The 13,149-nt window shown below is 37.9% G+C and overlaps 1 protein-coding gene across 4 annotated transcripts in view; it reads right to left on the reverse strand.

Annotated features, from left to right (window-relative positions):
- The window catches only part of LOC134392778 (golgin subfamily B member 1-like), a 68,854-nt gene that overhangs the window by 27,110 nt on the left and 28,595 nt on the right, over nt 1–13,149 (reverse strand). For 3 of the 4 annotated variants that reach the window (XM_063117392.1, XM_063117390.1, XM_063117393.1), the window contains 6 exons: nt 8,823–8,932; nt 8,428–8,551; nt 5,674–5,804; nt 3,313–3,422; nt 1,775–1,943; nt 149–253 (listed from right to left, as the gene is read on the reverse strand). In XM_063117392.1, coding sequence (XP_062973462.1) covers nt 149–253; nt 1,775–1,943; nt 3,313–3,422; nt 5,674–5,804; nt 8,428–8,551; nt 8,823–8,932 — 749 coding nt within the window. The remainder of the gene's footprint in view (nt 1–148; nt 254–1,774; nt 1,944–3,312; nt 3,423–5,673; nt 5,805–8,427; nt 8,552–8,822; nt 8,933–13,149) is intronic. The other variant, XM_063117391.1, reaches the window with a different exon arrangement.

Raw genomic sequence — 13,149 nt, forward strand, 5'->3', positions numbered from 1 at the left:
AACAAAACAAAACAGCCTAAAGTTATCTTGGGCTCATAGAACTAGTTATATGAGTGTTATTTTATTGCTACTATATTGCTTATATGACTAAATAGGCAATTTCAAATTACACATTTTCCATTCGAAATTCATAGGTTTTTTTTTTTACCTTTTCTTTAAAAGCAGCCACTTTCTCAGTTAGATCACTGATAACAGCTTTCTGATCTGCACACTCTACACCATACGAACTGCACTTCTTCAAGGCATCTTCCAACTAGATTAAGGGGGGAAAGCCTTTAGTGCTTTATGCAATTATAACCGATGGACAAAAATTTCCATTATAAAATTGTACTAACTAACCCAAACTAATCTAACCCAAACCCAAGTCACACTACCCCAAACAAATGTTTTTCATGACCAACCATGTTTAACCTCAGTTGGATGCAATTAGTTTATACATCATAAGATACACTAAAATAATTCAGACATATAAACAGTGAGTTAAAGTTGTTCACATTCAACTCAGCTGTTCACCATTATTTGGCTCAGTTGAGAAGTCATGCTGAATGATTGGGAGCGCCCTGTTGCTTGTGCTTCTACTCCCACCCATGCAAATATACCCCACTCTTTTCTGGTTAATGCTAACTATGGTTTATTGTAACATCTAAACTGGCCTAACTATAGCTGTTGCTGGCTACAGTATGCTTTCAAGCCCAAGCTGAAACTACGATTAGAAACTGGTTGCAGTCTCTAATCTGAGGGCAAATGATGGTTAACTGTAACTATAATTACACTAGTTCAAATGTCTTGGTAAACTAGTTATTGCTAACTGGAAAAGGAGGAGGAAGGTGACATGCAAGCTCTGGGGTGATTCTGATTGTCAAACCATCTCTTGTCATCAGGGCAATATGACATTTGAACTGAGCTTGCTGACTACTTTGTATTTGAGGAGACAAATCAGTTGACAACCACTTTTGGCAGGGTTTGCGTCAGCAAAGAGGTAAGCAATTCTACAAGTAAGGAGGCTGGAATAATTTACCCCCTTGTTTTTAAGGGGGGAAAACTTTAGGTGAGTCCTAGACACAGACACAGGTGTACATTTCCCTGTAGTTTTCCCCCCAGTCCAGTTCTATAAATACTGTTATTTAAAATGGCAAAATAAATTACAACTGAAAATTTATCTACAATTTTTTTTATCATTTTCACCAAAGAATGTGTTAATAGTATTAGCATCTATCAGAGCTGCATTTCTGTACATAGTTCAAATAAATTCCTTTTGACTGGAACTTAAGTACAGGATTACAGCTGTGAGCTATGTTCCTATACTTATTTACCTGGGGTTCAGTCCCTGAATGCAATGCAATTTACTCCTTAGTAGATGTGTATAGGATTGTGCTGTAGAGCTAAAATCCTAAACTCACTTAGTAGGGAATAAGTTGAACTGATTTTTTTTCTGTGTAAAAATGTTTAGGTTCCCACTGTAAAACCATTACACTCACTTCCGTTTTCATCAAGACTTCCCTCGGGATGAAAAAGTATAGAAGTAAATAGCTGAAGAATGTTTAGTTCAAATCTCAATTCACCCACAAATTCAATGGATGGTGGTGTCACTAACACTCAAGTTGAACAATCTATTCTCCTTCCCTGCCCCCATTCTGTAATATGACAATGATATTATTGGCTTGCAAGTGATTGTAAGGATAACTGAGTAAAAAGGATGGAAAATTTTAAGAATTACTGAATATATACCAAAGATATTGTCTCCTTGGCTGACTCAGAAGACACTGTAACTTACCTTTTGTTCAGTCTGCAAAAGCTTTTCACCTAGTTCCTTGTTTAGAAGGTCTCTCCCTTGAAGTGAATTTCTCATGTCTTCTATTTGTTCTAGCTTTTCTGATGTACTTAAAAGCTTCTGCTCCTTCTCCCCAAGCAAAGTTTCAAGCAAACCATTTCTTTCATTCAATCTGCCAATTAAATGAATTTGGACTTATATATATTATGATAAAAATTATTTATATACACAGCTATCTCTCTAACAAACAAAGTGTGTTCATGCATCCAAAAGCAAAATGAACTTTCCTTTAAATTACCATAAAAATAAGTAAGCCCAGTTTCAAAGGAGCTAGGGCTGCTGAAATGAATGGGATGACAGCTAGAGTGATATTGGCAGAAACGCAGGAACAAATCTGACCAAACATGGGTAAGAGCCTATTTGAAGGATTATTCCATGGTAGTGATGGCAGCAAAGCAACTGAAGTTAATTTAGACAAGGCAGAAGTGCTCCTAGACAACTGAAAAGCAGACCAGAGAACAGGGAGCCAATATGTGTTGGATGGGGCTATTAATCCCCTTAAAAAGGCTCAGATTCACAGTTAAGTGTACTCTTGGATTCAGTCCTAAAGCTGGATATCCAGGTTTCAGTGGTGGCCAGGTGGCCTTTCACAACTAAGGCTAATGTATAAACTGTGCCATCCTGGAAAAGTTGGATCTGGTCTTAGTTACCTCCTGTTTGGACCAATGTAACACACTCTACATAGAGCTGCTTTGAAAAGTTTCCAGAAACTTCAGCTGATCCAAATTCCTGTGGCCAGACTGTTGACTAGACCTGGTTATAGGAAGCATGTGATGCAGTTGCTACAGTGGCTTCACTAGCTACTGGTCTGTTTCTGGTCACAATTCAAAGCGCTGATTATGACCTCTAAGCCCTACAAGACTTCAGAGCAGGATATTTGAAAGACTGTATTCTCCCTCATGATCCTGTCCAGGTTTTAAGTTCTTCGAGAGAGATTTTTTTCTTTGTCCCATGTCCATTAGAGGCACATTTGGTGGGAACATGAGAGAGAGCCTTCTCAGTGGCTGCTCCCAGGCTCTGGTGAGCTCCATCTTTATTATTTTTCCGTTGGCTGGTTGGCTTGTTCACTTAACTAGGTTTTTTATCTTGTGGGTGCTTTTATTTATTTTAATGGATGTATTTTAATTGGTGTGGATATATTTAAGGTTATGTAACATTTTATCTGTAATTTATTATTGTTAGCCACCTTCAGCACTATTTTTAGTGGAAAGGCAGGGTATATATTAAACAAACAAAGAACAAAACCAAACAAAGCAAAAAACAATATGAAATAAGATTTTAAAAGTGCCATCCTCCACAAAATTACTTGCTGAATATATAAACATTCACAGACATTTAACTTTTGTAAACCGCCCAGAGAGCTTCGGCTATGGAGCAGTATATAAATGTTAATAATAATAATAATAATAATAATAATAATAATGAGACATGCACAGTAATGATTGGAGCTACTTAAAGTTTGGTTGTTGCTTTTAAATTACCCTTTAAGTTGTTCATTCAAACTGGAAACAAGAATTTGGTGTTTTTCTGTATCACGTGCTTGCTGGCTGCGTAACTGTGTAAGCTGGGACTGCAAACGGTCAGTTTCATTCTGCAAGAAAATTATGTACATAACTGCCACTTATATGGATTATAATAATAGGGTTAGCTTTAAACTATGTACATTAGATTCTATCGCTATAGCTTATTAAATTCTTACCCAGAGAAATACCATCAAGAATATTATTTCTTAATCCAAATAGTTGAGATTCCTTTTGAAAGGTTTCTCTCAAAGTGATCTAATCATCTGGTGGCCAAAATAGAGACCCTATATTGATTTCATAGAGACCCTATAATGATTTCATATAAAAGCACAACATGCTCACATCTACTGTGTGGGAGCAGCTTACGTCTAAGATGGAAGCGGATAAAAGCAAGGTATTGCATTAAAAAAAACTAGGGATTTTTCTGATGCCCAGCAGAATTTTAATTTAAAAATAATTGATTCAGACTGAATTCCCATTTAATTTATTTTTCCTTGTACTTCAACCAATGATGAGTAGAAAGGTATGAAATAAATTGTGAAATGCAATCCATAGGCAACGAAGCAAGCTCCACTAACACAGTCAACTTATTAAGCAATCTAAATATGTTAGTTTATCCAGCATCGAAACACTAGTGCACAAAGTTAAACTTCAAAACAAACATCAACCATAAACAGAAAAAGCTCATACAAATCCAAAATCGCCATTACATGCTGGGCAGGTTAGATAACAAACCATGTATCACTTCTAAGGGGAAAAAAAGCTATCATTTAGGAATGGGCAGGACACACCTGTACAGCCCTCAATAGCTGCCCTTCTTCCTCTACACCAAATGCCACCTGTATTGAAATGCTTTGTTACAACTCAAATATAGATTGATATATTTCTGTATAAGAAACATCTTGTAAATGATCCATTATTACGCACGTGCATTTTAGTAAGTTATGGAGCTATTAGTCACACACTAAGATCAACAAGTCCAATATTTAAAACTATACCGTTTACATGAAGCTTAGAAACCCACGCTAATTGTATGTTTCACTTATCTTACTTACATAAAGATTTGTGAAATTTGATGGCTGTGATTTTAGGCTGTAGTAGATCATTGATAATATTCCACACACACCTATACTAGCTGCCTATGAGTTTACTTTTGCTATAATAGTACACTGATGGTGCTATATAAATAAATAAATAAATAATAACAACTGCATTTTCACTTCTCTGCATTTCCTCCCATCAACAGCATACAGTTGTTCTGTCCCCAGGACTTTGTGCTAGCAGGTTAATTCATTAGCAGTCAGAACATTGATGACCATTCCATGATAACAAAGCAGCTCAATCAACAGCAAGTGAGAACTCATCTAAATAAGATGAAGCCATTGCGCTTGCAAACAATAGCTAGTGAGGAGCAGAAAGAGTAGCATATAGTAAATCACTTGTAACTTATAGAAAGTACTCTGGAACAAAATCCAGTGTGCAAATCTGTTTTTCATTGTGTGTGTGATTATCTGTATTGCAAGAAAATCCACCTCCTGAGATCACAAGTGGTCCTGACTATTGTTTATCTTTAACTTTATTTATTTAAGCTATTTCTTAACTGCCCTTCATTGAGATTATTCCAGATTAGTGTAAAAAAAAAAGTGTATTTACACAAAAATACATTATAATAATAGAAAACCCAACCATAACAGAATACAACAACCAATTAAGTAAAATAAAACAACTAACTTAAGTAAAATAAAAGAATAAAAACAGGAATGAAATTTCCTCTAAATGCTTGGGCGAGTAGGAAACTTTTAACTGAAGAAAAAGGCCTGTTCCTTGTAAATATGTACTCTACCATACAGAAGGCATTCATAGAAGGGTCTATACAGAAGATATTAAGACTTATTAGCCCTCACTCAATGCATTCTGATTTCTTCAACCAGAGGTTGATGCAGAATTTGCACTGCTACATTTCGATCTGTTATGGGTGAGTTATTGATAGGTGTTGGTTACATTATCCAGACCAATTGGTGTATAGTCTCTCTTAGTAGTTTCACGTACTTGTCACAGTTACTGGTGACAGAGTGGAATACCACACTATAGCTTCCACAAAGCCATGTAACAATCATTGCAACTACCTTCCATGACTTCTTGTTGAGGAGGGATGGTATCATGAATAAAGCGGTGAAGCTTAAATCATTTTCTTCAGCACTCAGTAAGCATTCTAACTTCCTGTAATCTGATTATATTTATTACTCTGTTAAACAAAAATTACTTTAAAGTAGGACATAAATCAACATCAGATACAGATCAAAGAGCTGTAACACATACCTGTAGAGCTTCCATTCTGCTTTGGAGCTGCAATCTATCTTCTAGGTCCCGGCAACGTTCCTCCAAGAAGAGAATTTGTTCTTGCAATTGATTTCTTTCCAATTCTAATTCTTCCACCACAGTACGTAACCCTATTTAATTTGAAGAACATTATTATTAGACTGATCCATTTAATCCATCAATTGTGTAAGTGATTAATTGATCAATTAAGGGCACAATCCTATGGGTTGCACCCTTGATGATCATAAGCCCCACAAACTTGGGAGGCTTCCAATGGTGGGAGGAACAGCAGAGGCGATCTTTGCCTCCCCTTCCTCTTTTCCTGCTTTTGTTGCCAGATGATCTTTTTTGCCTGTCCAGCTCGGGTGCTTCAGAGGGGGAGGGAAAGAGGCTGGAGAGGCCTCAGGATAACTTGTATCCTGGCCTCTCCAATCTCCTCCCCTTCCTGCCCACCAAAATGTCCCCTGCTCCAAGGTCGAGTTCCTGATCTCCAAGTGCAGCTGGTGTGGTCCACCTCCTTGTCCTTTAGTTCTGCATTTTAGATAAGACTTTTTTGCCTAACCTCAGGGAGAGCTGGCATGATTCTTTCCACACTGGCTGCAAGGGGGATGGGCTGTGGATTCCACCCTGGGAATCCAAAGTTTCTAGATGCTTTATGAACAAATATGTCAAAAAAACTTGTATTTATAGAATTAATCTGTACTGAACAAATATGTAGATTTTGTTTTTCATACAGCCAAGATAAAATTAATGAACTATACTATCAACATTTAAAAGAGAGGGGAAAAACTAATCTGTGATAAGTGTGAAACTATACTGAAAGTTTTCCATGGAAATGCCTTAGGGTCTTGGTAACTGCAACTGTTCTTCAATTTATTTGCAGGCCAACATAGCATCAAAATAGACCTAAGAAATATGCTGACAATCCAGAATGCAAGATTATTAAGATTGAACTGCCACCAACATAGACAGGCAACAAATAAGACTGCATACTACCAGAACACTAATTTAGGTTTTGGTTCATAAGAGTTGGGGATTTTTCAGCCTAAACTACCTCACAGAGTTGTAAGGATAAAACAGAAGTAGGAGTAGACTATGGGGCTGTTCACACAACATGCTAACCACACTCAATGGTTGATTGTCGGTTGTTTTGAACCGCTGGTTGTTTGTTGAACTGTGGGTTAGCGTGTTGTTTGAACGCAGCAATTTTTTCTGCTGGGTTAGCGTGTTGTCTGAACATGGTCAGGGTACCTTGTTAATCATGCAGTGTGGTTGGTTAACTATCCTAAACAACCCAACAACAAACCATGGTTTTCAAGATGGCTTCTTCGAGGAATTAAGCCACACTGCATGGTTAACAAGCCACACTGAAATTAGGCTCTGATAAAGAAATATTTTTTGTCTGAATCCCAAATATTTTTTCATTTTGCATTTTTGAAACTTAAGGAAACAGATGCTTCTTAGTATGGAAATTCATTTTTAGTTAATCAAAATAACAGGTTCATATATAATACTAACTCATGGCTTGTTTATTTAACCCATGTTTAATCTGTAATTGGTTGTCCTACCCAGGGCTTGGCTGGCAGATGATTGATCAAACCACAATTTGTTTTCTTAATTCCTGGGTAGTTCGTTCTCTTCTTTCTTTGCTCCATTCCCTCCCTGTATTCCAAATGTCTTTGTGGCGCTGTGGTACTGGCTGGTGTGGTTTTTTTTTAACCACTCATGCCTGCCACTTCTGTAGCTTGTCAAAACAGCTCACAGTTCTGATTTCACATGTAACAACAACCCATGGTTTAAACAACCAGAGTTCACAACTCAATAACAAACCATGGCTGGGATCACACTACACACTAACCAACCCAGTGAGGGTTGTTGTTGAACCATGGGTTATTATGTTGTCTGAATGCAGTGTGTTTTCTGCAGGGTTGCTCATTAACCATGCAGTGTGGATTGTTAACTATCTTAAACAACCCAACAACAAGCCATGTTCATGGTTTATTAGTGAGTCTAGGTTCGCACAATACAATAACCTAGAATTCAACAACCCATATCATAGGCTAGCATTATGTGCAAACTCAGCCAATATTTGCCTGTATACATAATTGTAAAATTAAATGCTTTGATTCCAATTCTGCCCCTTATTTCATTTTAACTGTAGCAGATTATTTATCCCTTTTAGAATTTGTAATGCCAGTAGTATATTGGAGAACTCTATTCTGTGAAACATTTAACTCACAGTATAAAGTTAGCAGGCCTAGCCAAAATGGCACTAATACATTTCTGCAAGTTTTCCTACTTTATTATGATCACCTGAGCACTAAATTGTATTCTTTTTACAACGTAACTGTCCCTGTGATACAAATGCAGTCTTCTTTGTAGATACAAATATAGCTAACTTAACAAACAGAACATGAAAACAAACTAAAAACAATGGCTGGCTGTGAAGACACTTTCACAAGAATAACAGGACTAGAACTTAAAAAAATCTTACCATGAATGACAACAATCTTTATTCACAAGTGAGAGTCCGGGGTGTTACACCATGACTGAGTTCTAGTTTTTAACCAAAACTAGACAGTTCATCCAGCACGCACATGCTTCAAAACGAAACAAAAAGGCAAGCCAAAAGAAATATAAAATTCAACAGATACAAACACAACACAACATGGTTTGTTAGTTGAATTTGAAAAACAAAAATAAGACAAAACAGATGTGTGCATGCTTTAATAAACTGTCTAGTGGTTGCCACACCTGTACTAGGGGAAGTGTACTCTGGCCACCAACCTCCCATGTTCTCTCCTTCAGCTGAATCAGTGCTATCCAAAGTGATATTCAGGTCTTCATAGCACTGTTTTCCATCGAAGCCATACTCTCCCTAAGCACAAAGGGGGAAAACCTGAAATTAACAGTCTATTTAAAAAACAAAAACACACAACGTGCCACCTAAGGATATCATTATTCTTGAAATTCTCCTCAGTTTAATGAGGAAAACACTTCAATAAGGCCAGTACCAAATGCACTGTAACTATCTTCAGTGTCCCGCTCCACACATTAAGACATCACATATACATAGACAGCAAGAGGAAAAGTCTTGCTACTTATGGCAACATTAATTAAAATATGGATTCTTAATGCAACCAAATTACCTGTAGTTTCCTACTGGACTGGGCAGTCTTCCTTCTCTCCGCCTGCATCCTGCCAATCCCGTGACCTGTGGCCAGTTCCTCCTCCAGGTCCTGCTGCCCTGGGACTATGGCTGGATCAGAGCAGCCAGGAAAGAACCAGTCATCCTCAATCAGTTTTGTGCCACAGGAAAGCAATCACACATCAGACAAGCATGTTGTACACATTCAAGAGGGATCAGTGATACAGACAGAAGTTTATGAAGGACTGGCAGGAATAAAAGTTATAGACATACTCCGTGTCATAATTCATCTTGTGATTTCCCCCTCTACCGAGCATCTGGAAACAATTTGCATATCATTCTTTAAAAGAAGCCATAGAGGGTATAGGCAATATTTTTCAAATAAAAATTAATTTGTATATGGATACTGACAAAGAGGGCAGCCACTTATATAACCAAATTAAGCCTAAATTAAGTTTACTATATTCAAATATAGCTGATGTGTGTGACAAATATATCACCTCAGATTATTCAGCTATAGCTATGTTCTTTTTATAAAAATGAAGCAAGCCTTGCTTGGATTTTAAATATTAAATAGAGCTCTTGTTACAGGTGATATGAGGAAGTCACAAGCCTGTATCACACACTACAAACTGGCATCAAGCCATAACATTAAGTATAAAATAATATAGACCCATTTGTCAATAACACACAATAATTAGAGAATACAGCAGCTTAAATGAATGCAATCCATTGTGAGAGATGGTTATTATTTATTTATTTTAAGGACATTCCCATCTGTTTTGTGTGATCAACAAAGCACATATATTCGAAAAATGATTCATGTAAAGCAGACAAAAGTCAGCATGAAGAAATGAAGGCAAAGTTGGCTCCATAGTTTGTTCATCACTAAAGCAATTCATTAAAGCAATAACTCAACTGCAACTGTTCACATTATTATTATTATTATTATTATTATTATTATTATTATTATTATTATTTTATTCAAAGATTTACACCTGAATTAATGATGTAAAAACTAAATGTGTCTAAGTCTGACTGCTCCACTAAGTTAAATGACATGGTCAGGTCTGTTTTTCAGTAATTAATTCCCAATAATTTTCTAATAAGAACAGCAGTTTCATTCATCCTTATGTGAAGTGTGTTTGATTTGCAACCACTGACATATCTATGCAGCTGCAATCTTTTTATGAAGAGATTTGCCCCATAACTAAAAAAGGCATGTTTATTTATTTATTTTATTTATTTATTACATTATATATCGCCCCATACCTGAAGCTCTCTGGGAAGTTTACAACAGTTAATACACTTTATGTGCTGTCTTTCCACAACTCATGATGGCTCACATAAAAACAGTAATATAAATTCAGCAGCACCAATTTAATAGAAGCAGCTATCAAAGAAAAAAGAGGAGCAGCAAGTATCAAGCCAGGAATCTTGTACCTATGGACTTGGATCTAAAGATAATCTTGTACCTATGGACTTGGATCTAAACTCCCTTCCTGGAACTGGGCTTTCTCACCCCCTTCTCCTCCCTGCATCCCTGAGGGCTGGGGAACCCAACAGAATGATACAGTATGTGGAGCAAAGGGCAGAAGTGAGAACAAGGAGTGGAAAGAGGGAGGACTCACCTCACACACATGCAAGTAATGTTTGTGCCAGGCAGCTTTGGAACCAAGTCATGGAAATTCTGTGAGTGCCTCTGAACGCCCGTGGATTGGCTGATCTACTGTAATTCACAGTCCCATTAGTTAACAAGGCTCCCACTGGTAATTATGCCAGACAGAGGGCAACACATTTCGATGGCATAGGTGACAGTAGGCGAGTAGGACACGCATGTGTGTGGCTTCATCACTGGATCACATTAAGGACATGAATACAATTTAAGATGTTTCTATTATTATCACAACTTGTTGGATCCAGACTTGCCCCCCGACAATGGAAGGGCTCTTTCCACTGAAAGAGGAGACCAGATTCCAGCAGAGGAAGGAAGTGGAGCAACAATTATTGCCAATTCCTCCTTCTCCCATGCACCCCTCACGCATTGTTATGGAGGGCCCCTCAATCCTGCAGGTGAGGTTTTCGAGGGAATAGAGAGCTGCAGGTGGGAGAGGGAACTGGTGAAAACCACACCATCTTCTGCCAGCGGGATCATCCAGTTAACAGCGTACATGCAACTCTGGGTCCAATTGTATATCCTTGCTTGCTCAAGCAAAAGGGCGCGCTAGGTTATTTTTAAAAAACAGACTTCTTTTTTGTGCCATTGCCTTACAAGCCTACCAGGGGGTGCTCCATAAGCTTGTACAGCAACGCAGAAGCCCCCCACTGCCAAAAATTGGCTGGACGGGCCCCACAACCAACCCTCTGCCAAGGACTCTGTTGCCCCAAATACACAGCCCCCGCCACCGTATCCCACCCCTCCCCATGCTGGGCTCCCCGCTTCTTCATACAGAAGTAGTCGCTTTCCCACCAACCCCCATAAGCATTGCTGAAGTGCCCTTCATTTGGACAGCTTTCAAAATGCAAGCCAACTTCAGCAACCTTTCCCCAAAACTGGGGAAATGTGTATACTTTTATATGAAGGAGCGGGGGGAGGTGGAGTGTGATAACAAATAGGGGACAACTCCAAAGATGTAGTGCAGCCATTAAAGCATGGGAAACCTGCAGTTAAGTGGGTCATTTAAAACCCTTTTTATAGCTACCCTCTTACCCCTATGGATTCCCATGTTTTTATGAGTGGACTAGCCCCTTAAGGAGGTCTCCCATTTAGCATCCCACTCCCCCACGTTCCATAAAAGCACACACACATCCTTGTATAACCCTAAAGATTGCTCTTTCCACTTTGGTTTTGATAACTGTCAAAACTGAAGCAGCTTGAAGGATTTTTACAGCGAAAGGGGACTTGGCAGGGGTGGAGGGGCTGTCATTAGCAAGGGCAGAGGCTTGGCCGCGATTGCAAAAGGTGATTGAGCCCCACTTGGCAAGAGTGCCAGATGTTTCTGCCACTCTTGCAGAGCTGCCCAATACCCTTTAGCCACAATAGTTTGACATGTCTGGGTTCACACAACATGCTAACCCATCATGGGTAAAACAACCCCTAATACAGATAGTTGGTTTTGAGGGTGAGTTATTTGGGAAAAACAACATACCCTGATAAGTAGGGTCTGGATTCCTATGACACGATAACCCATCATGGGCCATCACCCATGACGGGTTAACATGACGTGTGAACCCAGTCTTTATGAACTACCCAATATAACTGTATAGATTTAACTTTTTTGCTAATATTTTTACATTATAATAATGTTTCAGCACCTGCAAATCAAACACACACACAAACTAGTGAAAAATGAAAAGATCTCATTAGAAACCGTTGGAAACAATTTACGAGCATTTGCCACTATTAGCCAAGCATAAAAAGATTTGCTTTATAAAGCTGGAATCCTATGCATATTTAGATGTATTTTCTGTTTAAACGTGCATAGGATTGCATCCTAAAATATTTCCCCTAATTATGAAAAATTTCACTTTCAAAATTGTCAGGTGGACAAGCTGTTCAATGAATATATATATTCATTGAATATATATATATATATATATATATTTTCATATATATATAAATATATATATTCATATATATTTTAAATGGAACCAGTCCTGTCAGTAAAGAATTTATCATGTCTACCAATCAAGAGATAGTTTGAATTTAGGATTATGATGAAACGGAAATGTCTTTGTTTCTATATAACAATGCCATGATGTTAGAACCTTTGGGCATGATCCAGGACAAGCACTTTGCAAGTCTTAAATGATTTCAGCAGGAAAGCTAAGCTAGGCTGCAGAAAGAGAATAGTTTTTAGGAGGCTTGAATGATTTGAGAAAGGCTTCCACTCTCTTGGCAAACACAGATTTCTTTGCTCCCACTGTTGCCTCTAATCAGATAGGTTTTCTAAACAATACAAAAAGCCTGCCAAACATGTTTACTCAAGGCAGAAGAAGAAGGACAAGTGCACATAACACAAGCAGCAATCATGCTTTCAAATCATCCTCAACTCTCTGAAAACAGGGCTTACAAGTGCTTAATGTTTATGGGATCATGCCCACTAATCTCGTGGGTTCACCATGACATTTTCTCCTATATAAACCCCTCTTTACAAAACTTTATGGAAGGACTCTTTGCTATGAATTTCATTACGTGGCCATGACCTCAAATGGAAGCTTGAGTTATTCACAGAAAAGAACTTAACAAAAACAAAAAAAACCCGACTGCTGCAATTATACTGTCAATGTTCTTTGGAAATACTAACTTAATGTTTATTCAAATTTCT

The sequence above is a fragment of the Elgaria multicarinata genome, chromosome 2, assembly GCF_023053635.1.
Source record: "Elgaria multicarinata webbii isolate HBS135686 ecotype San Diego chromosome 2, rElgMul1.1.pri, whole genome shotgun sequence".
Taxonomy (NCBI): domain Eukaryota; kingdom Metazoa; phylum Chordata; class Lepidosauria; order Squamata; family Anguidae; genus Elgaria; species Elgaria multicarinata.